General features: G+C 50.9%; 2 protein-coding genes across 12 annotated transcripts in view; both read right to left on the bottom strand.

Moving 5' to 3' along the window:
- The window catches only part of GTF2I (general transcription factor IIi), a 78,915-nt gene extending 77,540 nt beyond the window's left edge, over nt 1–1,375 (bottom strand). Inside the window, exon 1 of one of the 2 annotated variants that reach the window (XM_056325469.1) lies at nt 1,061–1,375. The gene's annotated coding sequence lies outside the window, so the exon portion shown is untranslated. The remainder of the gene's footprint in view (nt 1–1,060) is intronic. The other variant, XM_056325464.1, reaches the window with a different exon arrangement.
- An 11,429-nt stretch (nt 1,376–12,804) lies between these two features.
- The window catches only part of GTF2IRD1 (GTF2I repeat domain containing 1), a 67,630-nt gene continuing 59,166 nt past the window's right edge, over nt 12,805–21,268 (bottom strand). For 4 of the 10 annotated variants that reach the window (XM_056361910.1, XM_056361942.1, XM_056361918.1 and 1 more), the window contains 6 exons: nt 21,022–21,069; nt 17,538–17,615; nt 15,406–15,598; nt 14,945–14,982; nt 14,077–14,182; nt 12,805–13,995 (listed from right to left, as the gene is read on the bottom strand). In XM_056361910.1, the coding sequence (XP_056217885.1) occupies nt 13,737–13,995; nt 14,077–14,182; nt 14,945–14,982; nt 15,406–15,598; nt 17,538–17,615; nt 21,022–21,069 (722 nt within the window). In that variant the 3' untranslated portion in view covers nt 12,805–13,736. Of the gene's footprint in view, nt 13,996–14,076; nt 14,183–14,944; nt 14,983–15,405; nt 15,599–17,536; nt 17,616–21,021; nt 21,070–21,268 lie in introns of those variants that run through there. The other 6 variants (XM_056361975.1, XM_056361960.1, XM_056361934.1 and 3 more) reach the window with 5 other exon arrangements.

Here is a 21,268-nt window from a genome sequence, read left to right as displayed (position 1 = left end):
TTCTAAATTCCACCCTAAACTGCTCTAAACGTTAAGAAAAAAACCACTCTAAAATCCACTAAAGATTAAGACAAAAAAAATATTAAAATCTAAACTCTTCTAAAAGTTAACAAAAAAACATAAAAAAAACTATCCTCCCCTAAACGTTAAGGTAAAAAAATTAAAAACCTCTAAATGCCTCTAAATGTTAAGCAAAAAACCTCATTAACTCCTCTAGATGTTAAGAAAAAAATAAGAAAAATGTAAACTCCTCAAAATAAAAAAATAAAATGAATCTAAAACCCTCTAAATGTTAAGAAAAAAATATCTAAACTCCTATGGATGTTCATAAATTTAAAAAAAAAAATCTAAACTCCTTTGAATGTTAAGAAATATAAAAGAACCTAAACTCCTCTGAATACTAAGGAAAAATTAAAGAAAATTTAAAAACCTCCAAATATCAATAAAAAAATCCAAACTCCTTCAAATATTAAGAAAAAAAATTAAAATACTAAACTCTACTAAATGTTAAGAAAAAAAATATCTAAATGCCTCTAAACGTTAAGAAAAAGAAATACAAAACTGGAAGAGGCTGCGCTGGGACCCGCCGGTGCTGGGACCCGCCGGTGCCGCCCCCCGCTCCGTGCAGCGGCGCGGCCCACGCGGGCCGCGGCCGGGAGGGGGCGGCCCCACCGCAGCTCCTTTGCATATCCCGCCCCGCCCCCTACCCGCCTGCGCCCAATCGCCGCCGCCCCTCACAGGGCTCCGGCACGTGCGCGCCGCCCCGCCGACCAATGGGAGGCGGGGGCACGGTGGCAGCGCCCACCCCCCCACACCCCCCCCCCCCGGTGGCCGGGGTCCCGGGGGAGGGGGCGGTGAAGGGCGCGGGGCCCCGCCCCCCCGGCGCCGAGCCCCCCTCGCCCCCGGCCCGGGCGGGAGCGGCGCGACCGGCCACCCCGCTACCCCGCGGCTGCGGCCCCGCCGCCCCTCACCCCCCGCCGCGGGGCCTCCCCTCGGGGACCGGCGGGGTAACGGTGCCGCCCGTCGCGCCGGCCAGGCCCGCTCCCGCCCTCCCACTCACCCGCCGCCGGGCGCGGGCAGCGCGGTGCCGCTGGCTGCAGGCGACGAGGCGCCGCCGGGCTGCGGGAGAAGGGCCGGGCCGGGGGCGCGTCTCCCCGCGGGCTCGCAGCGGGCACGGCGATAGGCCCGGGCGGCCGCACGGCCCCGCTCTTATCCTCACGGTGTCGGGCAGAGCCCAGCGCCGCTCCGGGGAGGGGAGGGGGCAGGTTTTTTTGTTCGCGGAGCCGCGGCCGCGCAGGCGCGTCCCTCGCGGGGGCCGCCGGGAGCCGCAGTCCGGCGGCGGCGGCCGGGCCGGGCCGAGGGGAGGGCCCCGGACTGCGGCTCCCGCCGTGCCCCGCGCCGGGAGGGGCGGCCGGCGCCCTGCGCCCCGCGGGGGCCGGGACGGAAGATGGAGGCGCGGGGGGAGCGGCCTCCCGCCGCCCCCGGGCCTGCCGCCCCCCTGCGGCCTGCCCCGGGGAGCGCCGGGCCTCCCGACGTGCGGCGGCCCAGCCTGGCCAGTGGGGCCCGGGGCGGTCCCAGCGCTCCCGAACCCGCGCTGCAGCCCTTGAGCAGAAACCCCTGCCTTTTCCATGTATTTTTTTCCATTTAATAACGAACCTCAGAGCAAAACCATTTCCCCGTTGGTGAAAGTTCGTTTCTTTCTTTGACAAAGGTGCTCCGCGCAACGGATTCCACCGCCGAGGTCTGTTCTGGGTGCAGCCAGGCCCGCATTGCGGCTGGCATCGCTGTTCTCATCCTTTGAACTTGGCTTCAGCACGGTAAATGCGGATAGAAAGTTTTCCGCTCACCAGGAAACGTTGCATTGCAACGTCAGTTCCAACACCAAAAAAGTGCTCTTAAAAATAAACTCTTTCATAAATACCAACATTTTTCTTATAGTGTGTATAGGACTGTTGAGATCTAAATAAAACAGTTAATGGTATTTTCAAACATGAACCATGTCTAGAGTTGGTCAAGAGCAACCATCAAACACCACGATTTCAACTAAATTTCCCTTGTAAAGGAAACAAGCACGCTCAGTTGAAAGCATTCAGCTTTCCCCTCATTGCAATACATAGCAATAAATCAAACTGGAAATTAAAGCTTAGAAGCTGTCTGCTTGGAAAGGGCCCTGCAGGAGATGCGTGGGCCGTTCCCGTACCGTGGCTGTTGGGGCTATGGAGTTTGTGCAAAACAAACACCAATCTGCAAACCCTGACCAGCGTCCCTCAAGCAAACGGCCCAAGTGATTCAAGATGTTGCGGCTCTCAGTGGTTCCCTGCCAGTGTTCAGCTGGATGCAACTTCTCATCATTGTGGGAAAGGGACAGAAGCATCCTGCAGTGGCACAGCAAAAAAGAGAAAAACACCAAAACCAAAAAACCCCACCAAAACACTAAAAAAAACCCCAAAAAAGACACACACACAAAAAAAAGCCACCACCAACTTTCATCACTACCTTAAACTAAACTAGAAGATTTTGCCTTACAGCACTTGGGCGATTCCTTCTGGCAGATCCTGTGTAGGGAAAGGCATCACCTCTGGTGAAGGACTTCAGCACTAGAGACACTGAATCTTTCTAAGCAGCCACAACTCTTTTGTAAATCCACATCAGCTCCTCTTGCTGTTCAGATGGCATTTTTCGCGGAAGGCATCGCTCCTCCATAACTGCATACTGTCATCTTACTGTACCTGACTGCACACGCAGCCCATAGTGGCCATTTCATGCAGATTTCGATGTGCTAAGGACACCCTGTCCAAAAGTTACTCAAGCAAATCCTCCTGGAAGACGGGAGAAGTTTTACCTGCCTAAGAAATGGAAGCTCATTGCCAGGACATCACTTGGAGGCTGTGTCCGGACCCTCGTCCTGCTGGCATGAGCTGTTCCTGGTGGCAGAGGAGATGCCTTTTGGCTACGCAGCATCACCTCATGATTTATTTTGAGGGTCATGTGTGGCAGCTGCTTCCTGCTGGAAGGACTGTGTTGCTGCCACGTGGGTCCTCAGAAGAGTAGAAATTCGGTATTTCTCAGGGACAAGGTTTTGTATGCCTCTCTGCCACCCGACCCAGCCACGTGAGCTATGGAGCTGGATAAAGTTTAGGAGTTAACTGAAGTCAGAGAGTTAAACTTAAGTCATGCTTCATGCAGAATAGTGTTTACCCAGTGTGGCTGCAAGATGAGTAACTGAAAAATTGGTTCCTTAAGGCTTCTAAATCCATCTGAGACATTCGCTGGGTGTTGTAAATCAATGCTCAGACTAGAAATAACTTGTATGTTTTTAGTAGCTAGAGTAATTAACAACTGTAACATATTACCATGGACCACAATGGTTTCTCCATCAGTTCAGAGCCTGGAAATTCAGGAAATACCTTCTAGAAAAGACGTTCAGTGTAATACACAGCCTCTGTGGATTTTTACCCGCAGATTCCTGAACTGACCGTTACATATAACATCTGACCAGTTAATCTTTACATTGTTTCTAGATTTAAAATTCAAGAACGAGTCTTCTAGCTTCAGAAAATATTTTGATGTAAATTCCTTGCTTCAAAGTATTTTGTATCCCTTTGCTTTTCCCTTGACTAGTTAACCAGCTGGGCTTCAACTACAGATTGAACGAGATTTTCACACAACTACAAGGCAAGCAAAACATTTATTTTAAATAAGGGAGCCAGACTGTAAAACTAAAAACGTTGGAAGAGAGGAGTCGAATTCAGTTATTTTTGTCATCATTTAAAAAAAAATAATATTCCATTTCAAGTTCATAAGACTTCTTCTGAAAATAAATTGAGACCACTACATTTATTTTTTTTTAACTTACTCATTAGTTTGGGGAATTATTCTGTTTCATCCCCAGAAACATGCATTATTCTCTTTAGCACTGACAAAAGCTAGGCTGCCTTTATCAGAAGGCTTTGCTTCACTGTATGGAAGAAGTTACAAATTTAACCTCAAGCTAAGTTAGCGTAGGGGATTTCAGTCAACTCACCCTTGAAGTTTCTATGGGTAAATCTAAATATCCTTGACAACTTCCATCTAACATCTGAGAGTCTGAAAACCTTATCGTATGCCCTCTGGAACTACTGGAGTCCTTAAAAATGTGTGAAGGGGTGGAGGGCACAGAGAAACCAACCAGTCTTACACTGATCACCACTTGCTTTTCCAGGCAGGAAAACTTCAACACCCCTGCTAAAAACTTCATGCGTGGCAGGTTTGGATCCAATCCCAATTCTTCCACCCCAGTACTGCCTTATCTTTGTCCAGCACAGGATATGCGCCTCAATTTGCCAGCCTTTACTTGGTGTTTTGCCATTTCTTCCTCAAAGCGTTTTAGTTCCAGGATTCATGTATATAACCTTTGAATAGAGGGGGAGTGCAGACGGAGAGGAAGCCCCAGCGTCTTGTAAAAAAAAATAACACAGAATTATATTGTCTTTTATATTTAGTGCAGAAGTCAGGCTGCAGAGTCTGGAAGCTATGAGCAAATCTGTCAGACCCCCAGAGCACTGGGTTCGTAGTTCCCCGCTGTGTGCTGTTTCTTTTATATGTAGATGTAATCTCTTTCCTTCTCCCAAATTTTTTTTTTAATTGCAACTTCCAATCCAGTATAGCTCTACTACAGCTCAGGAAGAGCAACACGCTCTTTGTGTCAGAGCACAGTAGCGATGACAGACCAGAACAAGACTATAGCGATTCACATTTTTTCCAGCACACGGCTCCAGATAAGCTTATTTCATGCTCCTTTACCAATTTTCCTTTGCTCCAGTTCTCTAGATTCCTCTGCAGTTTTCTTTCACCGAGTTTTTTTCTCTGTTAAATAGTAAATAAGGACATCCTGTATTTTTCCTTTGAATGTGGTGCATGTGATAAGGCTGGTGAACACATGGGCAGTACAAATATTTGGCCAGTAAAAGCACAGGCACTGTTTTCTCCTATCATTTACTCATCTTCCCTCAGTTACAGATGTTCTGGGAAGTTTAGCAAGGAATGTTTACTAGAATGTCTTGGCTCTCCCCTCCACATCCCCCCAGAGTGGTGATCTTAAATCAAGAGCCTTCTATTACCATTTTTAATGTCAACATGAAATCTATAGACTAGGCAGAAATTCTGCACTGGCTTGTGTGCTGTAACTTGAAGAAGGAAGCATTTAAAAATAATTCACCTTTTGTGACAGAGGGTTACAGTGACAATAAACATGTGTTTTTCCAAAGATCAGGAAAAAAAACAACCCACAAAGCAAAACCAAAAACTTGACATGCTCTCCAGAATTGCAGGCGCTAGCAGTAGGTCACTGGGACCCCTAAACACATCTACTTACAGCACAAAAGAAGTTGCCACTCTGAAAATACCCAGCAAATCTGTGCGGTAAGATGCTTTGATGAGCACAGTGGTTAATGTGGACATGAAAAGTATCTGCGGCTGCTGAGTAATTATTCATGTCTCAGAATGGTCGGTGCCCTCGCAGGCTCATGCAGACGTTGCTGCATCCGCTGGTGCTTCCCAAATTTTCCTCCCAGCCATGCCAGCCGGGGACCGAGTGTTTCTAAAATGAAAGCCGGGAGGGTTGTGCACAAGATGGCAGAGCGGGAGATGTGCCAGCATCCCGCCACGCGCTCCTGGGCCTGCTCCAGCCCAGCGCCAGGCTCAGGCCGGCACTGCAAAGCGTCCCAGGCAGCGGAAAGGACAGCGCGAGCAAACACGAAATGTGATAGTTCAGACCTAGTGCAGGCGCGCTGCAAATGAGTTCAGCTGTGTAACCCACATCTTCAAGGAACGCAGAAGCCAGCAGTGCTTGTGTCTTGTGTGTTTAGCCAATCCCTCAAATAATTTTTTATTTTTTTTCTATTAGGAGGGAATTAGATCGGGGGGTTGCCAGTGATGCTTTATCATCCAAGAGAGGGTTTGGGGGATCTTCTAATTTTGTTTGGGTTTTTCCCCCCCCCTCGCCCCTTCATGCTCCTCACTAAGAAATCTTTGCTAGTGTAATTATGGAGCCTAGATCAAGCTGTTGACAAACAGACCAGCAATTTGGGCACCTACATATTTGATACAAATACCCACAACAGCAAAGGCTGAAAAGGGATTCTTGTACTTGCAATAAAAGATGGACATTTCTACTCAACCTACGTTTCTAGCAGAAAGGAGTTTGGGAGCATTTTTGCTTTACATTACAGAGCAATTTCATTGGCACCTGAACAAAAAAAAACCCCAAAAATATCTTTATACAAAAATGAAAAAAAATCAGCAAAACCAATAACCACTTTAGAGCATTGCCTGTGCTCAGGTTACGGTTCCAGTGTGATCTTCCCAGATGCTGTCCATCCCTTCCCTGCACGAGCTGCGCGGGTGTGCCGGGACCACGGCAGCGAGGAGCAGCAGCAGGCTGCCGGGGACCAGGGTCGTCTTCTAGGGTTGGGGGCTCTTCTATAGAGCTGCTCTAAACCTGACTCTCCCCTGGATCAACTCCCCTGCCCCTCCCCAGGGCACACAACTTCTCCCAAGGGGCCAAAAGCCACCCAAAAGCAGAAGTGAAGGAGCTTAAAACTGAGCAGCAAGGAGCAGCCAGGTGTTCCTAGCAGGGAGCCCAGGCTGTGCGAGCGCTCTGCGCCGATCATCATGGAAGTGAGAAGTCGAAGCCAGATGCAGTTTTCCTCAGCTGCAGAGCTGGGCATTTTTTGTGCAAACTAACCATTCGGCATTCCTCAATGAAGGAGAGCGTGTTTGTCCACATCCATCACCACCTTTGCCAGAGAAGCGATGTTCCTGGGGAGTGCCTGGCAGCACCAGCATGAGCAGCGCTTCACACAGAGGAGCTTTCTCACCCATCAGTGCCATCATCTGCAGAGGCTTCCCCAGGCAAACACTGGGCCATCGTACTTATTTTTGGCTGAACACAGTTGGCTGTCACCACCACTTACATATCTGCAGATCTATTAGTGCTTCTAAACATAATCAGCCTATTGCATCCTTATCTCCAATTATTCTGCACTCAGATCTGTTGACATTTGGGTGTGAAGAAGAGGGTCTTTTTTTGTCCTGGTTGCAACAGAAGACTGATTTACTCATGCAGACATCAGCAAGATAACCAGCATCTTTAAATGATCCATTAATATCAGTAGAACAACTGCAAGGAAACTCACTCCGGTAGACAAGTGAGATGCACCTCTTTCCTGAGGACTTTATAATCCTTTATAAGACCTTGAGCCTGCAGTCAGCGCTCCATAGACTGGCACCAGCACCACCAGGGTCTGTCCTGAAGTGGAGGCTTCCAAGCTGCCAAGCCAACATAGCATCTTTATAACAGAGAAGAAATTCCATGCCACCACATAGCAAAGCAGCGATGGTGCTACATGTGGTGGTGGTGGTTTTCTTAGCTCTCATCTGTACAGTCGTGAAAAAAACCCCAAACCCAAGCAAACCCAACAACAACAGATAAGCTGTACTGATTTAGCCAGAGAAATGGGGAAAGCGTTTTGGAGAAAGCTTTGAAGCAGGACAGGAGGAGAGATGGTTATCATGGGCCACTCAGCTGCAGCCACTTCTAGGAGCTTTCCCAGGACGGGCCGTGCCTCAGGTGCAGCAGCACCTCGCTGCTCGGTGATGCTGGATTGCACCCCGGCACACCCCCATGCAGGTGCCAGAAGCAATTCCTTGGTGTTCACACAACATAAGACCAGAGAGAACAAGCCTGGTGGGTCCAAACCAGGTCAGACATCTTGGCTTGGGTCCAGCAGGACCAACACCAAACCAGAGCTGAGGGGCACGACCGAAGGAGTAAAAGCAATGGCCTTCCCCAGCACCGGTCACCTGTGACCCTCCCAGCTCTTCCAAACCCCAGGAACAGAATTGCTGGGCAGATCTGCACATACTTCTACAGCTGTGTGTCCAGAGGACCAAGCAGAAGAGCAGCGAGTCTCCATGAAACAAGCCTCCCTACCCAGGGCGCTTCTCCAGAGCGAGCCCTGGGTTACACAGGCATAGCCACGCTCACTGGGGCTGCGGGGCTGGGGCACAGCGCAGGCAGATGCTGCTGTGGTTGCACACGGGTGGCCCGAAGAGGGAACAGGGCAAGCACAGGCAATGCTGTCCCCAAGTACTCACCCAGGCTGTGGTTCGCCTGCTTGGCAGCCCTCAACCCAATGAGGTTTGACAGCTTGGTAGCCTTCAGCAGGTCTTGCTTCCAAGTTACTTCTCCAGCCTCCCCTTGAGACCACAGAAACTCTCCACAGCATCCTCTGGCACTGAGCCTCCCCGAGCCTCGATGAACCATTCCCAGCACCTTCCCCCTCCTCCCATTTCCCTTAAAAAGCTCCTGCCCCGACCCTTTTATGGGAAGCACTAATGTGCAGGTTAACGAGGAGCCTCGTTACCCTCCTGTGACCACACAGCTGTTCCAGGGGAGATGTCCATCAGTCTTCTCTGCCACCAGTTGCCACTGCGGAGCAGGGTGAAGCAGCGGAACTGCTGGCTCCCCGAGCTTGCCGATGGCAGTGGGTGTGCCACAGCCCTACGTCCCCAAATTGTGCAGGCAGCGATGAAATCCCAGCCCCTGCCGTAAGGACTATGAAGCCACTTCAGTAAGACGAATGGTCTTGCTGGAGATTCAGCCTGTCCCTTCTAGGAGTGCCCATTTTATCAGGGAAAATATGAGTAAATAATGATGGCTTCCAGAGATTCATTCCACTTAAACATCACCCCTCAAAAAACCCCACTCATGCAAACACGTTAATCTTCGCATGAGACTGCACCAGTTCAGTTCAGCTACATCAATCTGCCTTTATACCCCACAGACCCGTTAATCTGAGGCTGAGACGGCTATTGAACACCTTCATTGAACAACAGACTCAGATACTCCGCTGGCAGCGTCTTCTCTTCATGAATTACAGCACTGCGGCTCCCTCCCCGTGCTTGACCCTGGAGCCTCCAGCATCGCCGCTGCCCACCAGCTCACCCATCCAGTGGCACATCGGCAGGATTTCTTTCTCTGGATTAGGTAATCCTAATCAATAGGGTTAGCAGTTTAAAATGAACAGTGTTTGAGCCGTTAACTGGGGAAAATAATCCAAGAAATGGCAAGGCACAAGTTATACGTTATATACAAGTGGGAAAAAATATAAATGTATACATATAGAGATAGATACATTTATATACACAAATATATATATATATATATATACACACACACAAGTTACGTGGGGGAAGGAAAGCCATGGCTGAAGGTCACACAACTCGCAGGCACGTGATATAAATCGAAGTCGCCGTGCTGTTAGGTGGCTGCCACCCCTGGAAAGGCTCGGTGTACGCTTGCTGGAGAGAGCCGGCACAGAGACCTGCGCCTGCCTCTTGCTGAGAGCACAGCAAGTTTTGGTGTGCAAAAGCATCCGCCGGGCTGCCCTCCCCATTGCACCACCCCGCAGGCTGGCACACGGGAGGCTTTAAACCTCCCTACAGCAGGGTGGGCACATGGGGCTGGACCCGCAGGACAGTGCTGAGCCCCGGCCAGAGCCATCCTGGAGCAGCCAAGCCTCAGCACCACCTGAATGGAGCCTCCTGCGACACCTCAGCCTCTGTTTTGTCAGCTTTAGCTTTTGATAAGCAACAGGCTATAAGCTGTATAGGCTACAAAGGACCACACGTAACGTATGTGCTAGCCATACTGCTTGCACGCTGCTGGAAGGGGATAGTTACTGCGGGGAAACAGCCCAAAACTTGATTGTATCTCAAATCAAGTCTTGCTTTGGCATCAGCTGAACTCTTCAAAAATAAAAATTAAATAAAACACCCCAAGAAGGAGGCCAGAGCTCCCACTTGGCTGCATTATTCATTTCCCAGCCTTGCCGCAGCATCAGGGGAAGGGGGGTTCCGCACGCAGCCAGCCGTGCCGGCCCGGCGAGCTGCAGCCCGCGGCTCACAATTGCTCCGAAAGGGCTTGCAAAGTGCTTCCTCGCCAATGCATTCAGGCTTCTGAATAAAAGCACAGATGCTGTTTATGCCATTCTCTAGCATCTCAGTGCACTATATTTTTTAAAAATGATTTGAATCAAAGCTTTCATTCTTTAATTAAACTTCATTTAGCTGCCATCTGCCTGGGATCAAAATGGCTTCATGTTTTGCAACTCTTAATGAGGATTGTTATTGGATTTGTAAACACATAAACAAGAACACACACACACCCGCCCCAACAAAGTCTTTGAAAAGTAATAAATGAGAAACGTGGCTCAAGTGTTAAGATCTGAATCTTCACTTGCCTAATTGCAATGGAGCAGATCCTGTTCAGCATATAATCATGTTATACACAAAACGCGGGTATAAAAATACCCTGTGACTGCAGGATCAAGATTATGGAAGCTGCGAGAATTACAACTGAGGGAAAACACTAATAAAGTGATACCTGTCATTTTTCCAAAGTGGGAAGGGTCAGCGCTCCTGGGTCAAAGCAAACACAGGCGCCAAGCACAGCAGTTTTCCACTCTGGCCACAGAAACTTAAAAGTGGATGCTGTGGCCCTGAAATTCCAACGGGAATTACTGCCATTTGCTCCCAAAGATATATCTGTTACCAGAACCCAGCAGCCTCAAAATCCAGCCTGGGGATACTGGAGCTGCCAGGCAGCCGTGGAGCTTCCCAGCTGAGGGCAGGGCACGAAGGGCCACGGGGGCACGCAGAGCTCCGTTGAGAAACTTTGGGAAGAAAACACAAGCTTTGACTCAGCCCATGCCAAACCGGCACAGCAAGCCTTCCCGTGCCACATCCTGCCATCCAGGCTGCGAGCCGGGGATGCTGGCTGGCAGAGAGGGAAGATGCAGAGCGGGGAAACAGCCCTACGCTGCTTCCTTGCTCAGCTTCCCTCCCCCCCTACCCACTTACAGCCTTTATGGCTGCATTCAGCTTTCTGAACTACATCATTAGTCCCCGGCGTAGCTCCCATGCCCTAATTTAACTCGGCTGCCTGTGCTCACCCCTGCCTTCCCACAGCAGCAATTAGTGCCCGCGCAGGGCGCAGTGCTGCAGACCTGCATCCCGCCGCAGCATCCCCAATGCCGCTGGCCTGTCCGTGGGATGCCGGGACCAGCAACAGACCTGGGGCAGCCCCAAACGTCTCCACTCATTACCGAGCTGTGCTGCCGCCTTCGGGGCTACAGCATCAGACCTTTATTTTTTTAATGGCAAGAGAAAAGAAAAGTCAAAATATAATGAGTCTCTCTCTTAGGAGACACCTACTCGGTGGGGTTTGATCTGTGAATAAGCCCCTTTCAGACATCTGGGAAGAGAAAATCATATTTTTACCTCTGAATCGTGTTTCTTTGTTTCCTAATTGGAGACGCCACAGGTTTGAGCATCAGGCAGAAACATGAAAGACTTCAGATTTTGATGCCAACCGCTCAGATGTCAAACTCTATTTCTAATTGGGGTCACTGATACAGATCTTTGCCCTTCTTTTGGCTGCCGCCTTTGTGCAGTCTCCTACATTTGTTTGGGCTTTTATTATCTCATGTGATCATTTGTATCCAACTCTGCAGCAAATGCAAGTCCGGAGCAACTGCAGCTGCCTGGAAAAGCTTCTACCCACCATCAACACCCTCCCACTGCCTGAAAAGACAAGGACTCGAGCAGATCAAAAACCTGTAAAACAAGTAAAGCAGCACATTGCACTCAGAGAAGCTGCTACCAGCGACCTGGGTCCTGTGCCCGCTCCCGTGCCCCCTCCCGCAGACCACGGCCGCTGCTTCGGGGACCAGTTTGCTCAGAGAGGAGGCTGTGACCCATCCTGCCCAGCAATGGCCACCAGTGGTGACGCCCCACCTTGCTGCTTGGGCTGACACCAAGGCTACAAGCCCCAGGGCACCTCGCTTCACCGGTGGCTCATGCTGGGCTGCGTTTACCTACATGGGATGTTTCTTCTTGTTGGCTTCTCATGCCACCCTCGTGCCGTCTGGCCCATGCACGGCTCTCAGCAAAGACAACGCACAAGTTAAATACGTGCGGTAGTCAGTTACAGGGGTTGGTGCCATTAGCTTCTGCTGCCAAACTCCAGGAATGGAAGTAAAATTGCAGGAATTTCAAATATCCCTCAATTTAATGGGTTGCTTCTTAGACAGGGTGAAGCGGCTCAGGGCACGCGGAGGAGCCCAGGGACACCCCTGGATGCTCTCAGCAATGCCACTCGCAGCTCTTGGTCCAGCGTTATGGAACCTGTGGAGCATCAGTGGGATCAGCCTGTACTTACTGTGGGAGCTTCTCCCCCAGTAAGGCATCAAAACCTCTTAGAAAATCATAAATAGTGAAGAACTTCACCAGATGAAAATCTTTTCCTGGTTCAGAAGCCAGTTAAATGCATGCAATCGAACTTGCTTCTGGGCCTTTCCAAGTCTGGGGTGGCAGGAGGCCAGCCACGAGAGGCCTTGTGGGGACCCCACTCCTTGGGGGGGCTGGAATCTCCTCCCCACTTAATCCAAACCCACTTCTGCTCCAGAGCCAACAGGACTCGCGGGCGCAGGTCTCTGGTGCTCCTAAGGGCTGGCTCCCTTGTCCGTCACCGCTGCAGTTTGGTCCCGCTCCTCCTGCAGCTCTCTATGTAAATTTTTACACCTTTGATCTAAATTAAACAAAGCATTAAAACGTTTCAGACCTCTTGGTTTCAAGCACTGGTGACATTAAGGATTTTATTGAGCAGCCAAAGCACGACAAGGTCTGTCTGGGGGTGCCCTCCTGCACTTACTCTTACCTGTAAATGCTATTTATCAATAATATATGTAATAAAATAAGTACTTTTAAGAGCAAGGCAACACTTTTTATCTTTATTTAAAAAGGCCTTAATGGCAGGAATATAGTGTAAAAATCATTGGAAAAACTAAAAGGCATTGATACATATTGGAATATACACTTTTTACATAAATTACATTTATTTATTTATTTAGTCTTTCATTTGAGGTTCTTATTCGGTATTGAGGTCTAATAGTTAATAGGTCCTGGGATCTGGACGTTTAGACCACCATAGTCTAACATGTACATGTTCATGGGCCATTGCTGAAAGAGAGGGAGAGAAAAAGAAGGCAAAAGTCTCTGTTAGGACACAACACAAAACCACGCACACATCACATCTCTGACATGTTCCAACATGGGCTGTTGCTCCCACTTCCAAATAAGAGAAAAGAACCAACCCCAAACCAAAACACCACCAGCAAACCTGACAACAAAAACACCTTTTAAGTTGATGTTTCTCGTGAGCTTTTCTTTTTTATTATTATTTTTTTAAAGCAACTGATATCATCCACAGCCGAAGCCAAGCCCTGAGGGAGACCAGTGGGATGCATCGCCCTGATTTCGTTTCCTATTTTCACAGTCGCGCTGCACGCTGGAGCTCTGTGCGGCGCCCAGGACGGGGCCGGAGGCACGACCTGGCACAGCTCAGACCACGGGGGACCCACCGGCTCCTGTCGAGCGGTGCCACGGGGCTGAGGCCAGGCCACCAGCACCGCTGTGCTAACCCGGTGGGGTCGGGGATTCGCTCGAGCCTGTCCCATGTGCGGCTCCCGCTAGTGCCGAGCATCCCCCCGTGGCCCTCGGCAGGACTGATGCAGGAGAGCCCCAAGGGGCGTGGGTGCTTTGCTCCGCTGACCTCCCCCAGACAAACCCGGCAGAAAAAGGCAGCCCCAGAGGTGCGTCCCCTCCTTCGCCAAACCTGCTCGTGCCATTTTACATCACACTTTACAGTGTTTGTCAGGTGGAGGGAGGTGGTGGCGGATCGAGGAGAGCAGAGAGCAGCATCCTGAAGCAGAGAGATAGGTAGGCAGTAACCCCCCTAATATTTGGAAGGCTTTACCACAAGTGAGATCTGATTTGTTGATGATGTAGACTCCATATTGGAAGAGGAGGAAGAAGAAGATGAGGAAGAGGAAGATACTGAGTTCCCTTCGGAGATCCTCTTCCGCTTCCGTTTGGGAACGCTGGTGTCTTTCTCTGCAGGGGGAGAGGGAAGGCATGAGGTGTCCGAGCCCTGCGAGTGGTCCCTAAATGTAGGGACCCTCCCGCCGCTCCGACCTCGCCTCCCGCTGAGCATCCCCCCGCGGCCATCTGCTGTGCCACTGTTGGTGATGCAGGCTTGGCCTCCACGACCTGGCACGGAGCTGCCAGCTTTCCTCAGGCACTGGCAAAGAAAATCCCAAAAATAAGTGAATCCCAAGCTCCAGCACTTACAGAGCCTGATATCCCACAGACTTGTGTCCGTGCTGGGTGCTTTGGGGCTGTGAAGGTGCCAGCTGTGATGATGATATGCCCATATATATCTGCAGGTATGATATACCCATATTTATCTGCATATATCAAGTTTCTCATGCGTCTCTTTTTACATCACATTGCAGGCATGCTCCTGCTTGCCACATGTCCCTTCTCCACCTAGCCACCCATTTTCATAAAACTAATAGGATCCTAATTATCTCTGGGGCTGCTAATTCTGACACATTTGATTAAAATTGCCTGAGATTTATTGGGGAGGATGGGACAGAGAGAGAAACGCATTCACAGCGATCACAGAAACCTTGTTTCCTTAGAAGCTCAACTGCTAGATGATGGCTCAAATTAAGGGCTTTAACCAGTGAATAAATTGCTCATGGTGAGTAAATTGCTAATGGGAAAGGGATAATCATATTCTCCAGAATATGGTGAAAGTTTGAGTCTGACAGCCTGGTCTCTCCGCAGCTCACAGAAGGGGAATCATCTGTGAGGATGGTTTGCTCCTGAGCAGGCGCTGAGCCTGACTCTTCTTTTTCCAGGTAGGATCTTCTCCCCAGCCTCCCCTGGGCACGTGGGAGGTGCAGACACCTCCCCACAACCCCCATCCATTTCGCCTGTATGTTCTCTCCGCCACAGGGCAGGGAAAGTCACGGTGATTTCTTAGCCCTCCCCTTACCTGTTTGTTTGGCCTCAGTGCAGATTTCGGTGAACGGCCTGTGTAAGAGACAAGGGGGTGAGAGCAGGCGGGTGCTGTTGTTTCTCCCCCACGTGCCTGCCTGTCCTGGGACACAGCCCAGATCCTGACCCCGAGCTTCCTCCTCCAACACCCTGCTGCATGGAGATGGGACACGGAGCCTCCTCGGTGGGAATAAACCCAAAACAACTCAGCTGGGTCTCTGAGCCATCCCACTGCCTCCATGTCGTGCCCCTTCCCAGCATCATCATCCCAAACTGTGCAAGAAAAAGGGGATAAACCGGCCCCGCGAATGCTTTATATATAATATATAAATAGATGGTGGGTGCTGGGGACGGAGCTCTGGTGGCCCCTCAGTGACTTACCCCACTCGTGGCTGGAGAAGCAAGGGCAATGCTTAGCGAACAGAAACCTTCCCCGGCCACAGAGCTGGGGGAACTTACTGGAGCTGGTTTATAATCACCATCCGGATGCTCTCACGAGCCTTCAGGATCTTCTCCAGCCGATGGATGTCATAGGTATTGGGGTTTCTGAAAGGGATATCGTCCGGCAACCCAGTAACCTCCACAGCGTCGGGACTGTCCCTGATGAGTTTATAGGGCACCATGACGGGCCGGTTCAAGCCCAGAGCCTCTCCTGTAATGGCAGAGCAGAGGACAATGCACCAGCTTTACCCCAGAAGGCTCCGGATCCAACCAACCATAGGACCAAGAGCCCTGGGAGGACCTGGGGAAGTCACGGCTGCTGTGATGCCTGACCTTTGCTGCAGCCACGTACCACCCAGACGTTTCACATCTGTCTGCCCTATTTATTGCCTGCTCTGTTAGTCTCCACTTGGGATCCTGCCAGAAGCCTCAGGTCAGGACAGTTTTACAGCACCAGCACTTGTGCACCCACCTCTCCTCCGTGCAGAGCACACCCATGGCCACACTTGCACTAGCCCGTGGCTGGGCCAGCAGCAGCAGCATGGGGGCCAGCCCAGGAGAGAGGGCAAATGGAAGAGATTTGCCCATCTCCTCTTGCCTCTGGCTGTCAGCAGGTTTGGGGGTCACTGGGGTGGAGATCACATCCATCGCTCATCATCACATCCCACCGCTCCTGCCCAGTTTTTGAATCACTTTATCCCTTTGGCCTGCACAATACCCTATGGCAGTGAAATAACACAATTTAATTCCTTGCTGCATTAGAAGTACTTCCTCCTGTGTGACTTAAACCTACTGCCCACCTCTCTGGGTACCCCTTTAGTTCCTGCACTGGGGGGAGCAGTGAACACCTCTCCCTCCTGGGCTGGTCCTAACTGTAAAAGCCTGCTCTCACCTCGCATCTCTGCAGCCCCCAAACCTGAAGGTGTGAGCTGCCCCTCAGCCACATTTTGGGCTTTCCTTGCAGGGAGCTCGTCCCCGGAGCCCACCTGGCATCTTGTGCTCCATAAACAGTGCCAGGACCATGGGAACGCAGGGATCTGCTGTGGGCTCAGCCCCCACGTGGGGTGAGGGCTGCTGAGCTGGATGGGGATGCTCAGAGCACGGGCACCAGCCTCCCCGGGGACCTGTGCCCACACGCTGGCACCTCCAATGGGGCAAATCCACCCCCAAAGCAGCACACAGCCTGTGAGCAGCATCCCAAAATGAACAGGGTCTGTGGGAAGGGCGAGCAGCCTTGGTGGATCAGAGAAAGGAGGGGGGTGACATTCCCCACTGCTTTGCTATCCTTTTGTCTATTTTCCTTCTCCTCCAGACAATTATTTTGGGGAGGGAGGCAAGACACGGCACTGACACGGTGGGGTAGCACTGAGCTGCCGTGGCCTGGCTGCACAGCCCTGGGGAGTCACACATTGAGAAATAACCGCCCAGCATTTACGCAAGCTGTGCCCCAACTGCGGCAAGAGGACAGCTGTGAGCAGGAGCAGCGGCAGCCCGTACCCACGGGGCTGAGCCGGTGACACTGCCCAGGGCTGTGCATCCTGCGGCTGCCTCCTGCGCTCCCCCCACCCAGCTGCTACCCCCGCTGCACCTCTTCCCAGCGACGGGTGGAAGGATGGGCTCGCCAGGCAGCGCAAGGAGCCTGCAAATTTCAGATCTTCAATTTCCTGACCTCCTTCTCCACCGCAGCTCCATCACGCTTTTCCCCAGCTTTGCCCCACATCGGGCTGCGGCTCCAGCCTTGCTGCCAGCCCGGCAGGTGGAGCAGGCAGGGGCTGGCAGCCAGCAGGCTGGCACAGGGCAGGCACGCTCAGCGCGCACGCCACGGCTCATACCGGCTCGGGACAAAAATGCATCAAAGGCTGACACCAGACTGAACAAATCCTGCTCCTCAGCTGCATTTTTCCATCCTCCCTCCCCTCGCCAAGGATGAGCTGTCAACAAGAAGGTCACGGTCCCACCTGCCGCGAGCGAGACATGGGAACGTCCCTGGGGACGGGCTGTAAGGTGAAGCAGTGGGACGAAACCTGCGCTGCAGCAGGCTGCTGTGCGCTCGGCCTATAAATAGAGGCCTTCAGTTGAATTAATTTTAACTATGGCTGCTGTCAGCATAAACAAACTCGCTCAGTGATGCGTGCAGATGGGAGACTCACCGTATTTTTCATTGAAAAGCTCTTTCACTTGCTCTCGGAGAATCACCTTTTCTCCGAGCCTGTTGGCATCATCCTCATCTGCAAAGCAAAAAAAAAAAAAAAAAAAAGGAAGGGGAATAACATACCCTGTTTCTTTCTGAGCCCCTGCAAAACCCGTCCCACTGTCACAACGCATGACCGTGCCTCTGTCTCTCTGCCCCAGCGCGGCAGGGGGACACCTCAGAGGTGGCTGCTTTGCTCTGGCACCTTGCATTGCCTTTTAGAGCCGTGCAAAGTAGCTATAAAATGCTGCCAAATCTGCATTTGCCACGCGCTGCCACGGCTGAGAGCATTTTACATTCACTTTGCGGTGCTGTAAATGACTGCAAAATATGCAAAGCGATGGAGACTCAGGCCCTCAGTGCCACGAATGCTCCCACAAGTGATATCAAGGAATGAGATAGCACTTTTATAGCTGGGCTCCTAAGTACAGTATTGTTTTATAATATGCCATATAATCAGCTTGGCTTTACTAGCTTTTTTAATTGTCCTCATCGTGCCAGACAGTTTCTCCTCCATTCTCTCATTTCAAGCGACGTGCCTATGTCAGTAGATTTTCCCCCCAGCTATTCAGCATCCTCTGGGGGCTCCAGGAAAAACGACTGGAGTCAGCACCAGCCTCCTTTGATGCTTTTTCACCCCGCAGGTATAAAGCACCAGCTGAACGAACCTTACCCACCTCTTGCCAGGGTCACCCCTCCAGCCCCACGCCAGCTGGGGTGTGCAGCACGGGGCTGGCTCGGGGGCTCTCCTCCCAGCGAGGAGGCACCACCACCATGAGCCTCACGGCACCCAAGGCAGGCATTTTCACTCAGGTGGGCACGCCATGGGGTGGAAATCCAGGCTGGTTATTTACAGCATCAAGGTGAGCCCTGCAAACCTTGGCACGAGGGATCTGAGCATCCCCTGCCCCTGGTCTGCAGCTATTTAATTTGATTTTGAGCAATCCCATGATTATGATTTTGATTATTTTGGCCATCCCCTGATTTTGATTTTGATTTAAGCAAACACATGGCTTGCAATTTTGTTTTAAATGCAAGCTGAAAACCTGATGCGAGTCCCTGCCTCCCTGCACAGGACCCCAGAGCCCAGTGCCAGGCACCCCCAGCAGAAATCACACGCCTTGGCCACCCTGCTGCTGAGGAGCCTGGAGAGAAGCTGGCACCCTTACATCTCAGCACCCTGCTACTGCAGGGTCCGGCCTCAAAAAAGCCTCTTCTCCACCTGGAAAACAATAGTTTTGTCTTGATATAACTAGGGGAAAAAAAAAAAAAAGGGGGAGAAGCTTCTGCGAAGGAACCTCAGGGCCAAGTCATGCTTCCAATCCAGAAATGGCAACAAAGCAGCCTGAACGGGAGGGAGCAAAAAATACATAAAATAGAAGAAAATCAAGTAACTGTTGCCAAGGAGCTCTGCTTTCAAGACCCAAGACCTTGCCTTGCAGTGCTGTTCCCGAGGCTGCGGCAGGCCAGCGGGAGCAAACCCTGTGGGCTCCCTCTGTGACTTCCTTGTCATTGATGCTCAGTTTCTGGGCTGTATATCACACCCGTATGGATGTGTAGATGGTAGCAGACAAAGAAACACCAAATTTCAGTGTTCTCACTCATTTAATTCTCTGGGACTGAAAAATGCAGCAGCTCTTTCCTTTCCGCTCATGCCCCGAGCAACCCGAGTGCAAGAAACAAGATCCCAAGGGGGGTTTTTTCCACCTTGTGGTGGGCAGGACTCCCAAATTCCTATCCAAGGACACAAATAAATGACATGAAAAACCTGGAACTGAGCATGCATAACAGAGAAGCCAGAGAGGAGGCTCCGGCTGGTGGTGCCGCTTCCCAGGGACTTGCTCCTCCATCCCTAGCCAGCTCCGGGCGAGAAAGTTCTCCAGCTACCTTTGACTTTATCCATTTCGGTTTCGGAAATAATCAACTCAAGGAAGCCACTGGCACCCCTGGGATGTGCTAAGTTCTTCCCATAAAGCAGGTTTATGCATGCTGCTGGCTTCAGCTCTGTGTTATCTTTTTTTTTTTTTTCCAAATTAAAAAAAGTAGCCCATTGATTGACTTACTTTCTTCCCAGTCCTACTTGCCTGAAGCAAGGACCCCTGCACTCCACAGGCACTTACGTACAAGTGGTCACATTTTTAAAGCACCATTTGCTCTTTTCCAATAGGACTCGTCAGAGCTCGGCATTTCTTTCAGAAACACCAAATTTACAAGTTATTAAAAATGGGGTTTAGGTGCCTGCTGTGGGACAACAGGATCCAGAACACCGCCTGTTCTACTGACTTCAAAAAACCACCACAAACCCAAATCCAAGGTATCCCACGGATAAAGATGGGCTCTGTCTGTGTCTGTGACGGCACGTGCAGAGCCCTGATCTTGGCGGTGAAGCTGTGGCACAGCTGGACAGGGTCCCCGGTGCAGCCTTCCAGCTCCCCGTGCTGCTGCCAGCACCCCGGGGTGCTGCGCCAGGCAATGCACGTCCTCCACCCATCCGCCGTGCTCAGAGGGACAACCTCCCGTTAGCCGGACCCCCGGCGTGAAGCCCATTCCATCAGGAAAACAGCCACTGCCCAACACATCCCACTGGGAAAGGGGCTGAGGTCCCTCCTGCAGGTGATCCAGTGCCAAAGAATCACCCAGCCAGGGTGGGCTGCTTACAGCGGCCAGGGTCTGGCCCTGAATCTGCAGAGGATAAATCCATACCCCTTCCCTGCTTCCAGCTTCAATGGGTGCAATTCAGTTACACCCCCGTGAAAATCTGGAACCAACCCTCTGACTTCGCTGAGGCTGTTCCACAGCAACTCAGGGTGAAGTACAGTTAGACTTAGCTCAGCATATGCATGTTTTCAAAGCGGAGCTATAAACTTGTGGGAGCAGGCAATTAACATCTAGACACATGGCCAGAATCCCAGCGGATGGAACTAAGGCTGGATCTGCCGGAGACACACCGTGCCCTAGCACAGACACAGCCAGGCGAGTTCTTCTTTACTCCTGTACGTTAGTATATATGTTAAATCCTGGAGCCTACGTGACTGCACACCGATCCTGGCGCGGAGTATGCGTTAAAGCAAAGCAAGAAAACCCCAGACCCCGTCTGTGTGAGCATTTCTTGTGAATGGCAAGCGGATTTTTGAACAAATGAATTGCTCGGACACATGGATGAGCTGAGGATAACGCGGCAGGTTGGTTTGTCTGGAGCGGAACCGGCACCGATGCCCAGGGACTGCAGCAACGGTGCTTAGAAATGCAGAGAGGATTAATAACAATAAAATACTGTTAAACACATCCTGCATCATTCAGTTCTCAGTATCACAGGGAAACAGAGCAGAGAGGAAAAAACAATACCTGAAATTTGGGGGTTTAAGACATTTTCATTCCCATATTAAAACACAAGTGCATTTCTTGTCTGCTACCATCTACGATGCATCAACTGAGCTACGTACCATTCAAGGCAGCGTAGGCTTTTTCCAGTGATGTTATCCGTCTAGGGGCTACAGCGCAAGTTAAAAGAATAAAAAAAAAAAAAAAAAAAAAGGAGAGAGAGAAAGAAAAAGAGAGCCATGAGTGCTGCAGCTTGGTTTCTTTCTCAGTCACAAACAAAAGCAAAACCCAGGATGACACTGTCCCTAGCAGCTTAAAATTCCTCCGGTCCCAAGGCCCCTTGACACAGAGATGCTTTCAGTAGCTAAA

The sequence above is a fragment of the Falco biarmicus genome, chromosome 1, assembly GCF_023638135.1.
Source record: "Falco biarmicus isolate bFalBia1 chromosome 1, bFalBia1.pri, whole genome shotgun sequence".
In the NCBI taxonomy this organism is placed as follows: domain Eukaryota; kingdom Metazoa; phylum Chordata; class Aves; order Falconiformes; family Falconidae; genus Falco; species Falco biarmicus.
The sequence above is the reverse complement of the archived record's forward strand: the minus strand, read 5'-3'. Positions and strand labels throughout refer to the sequence as shown.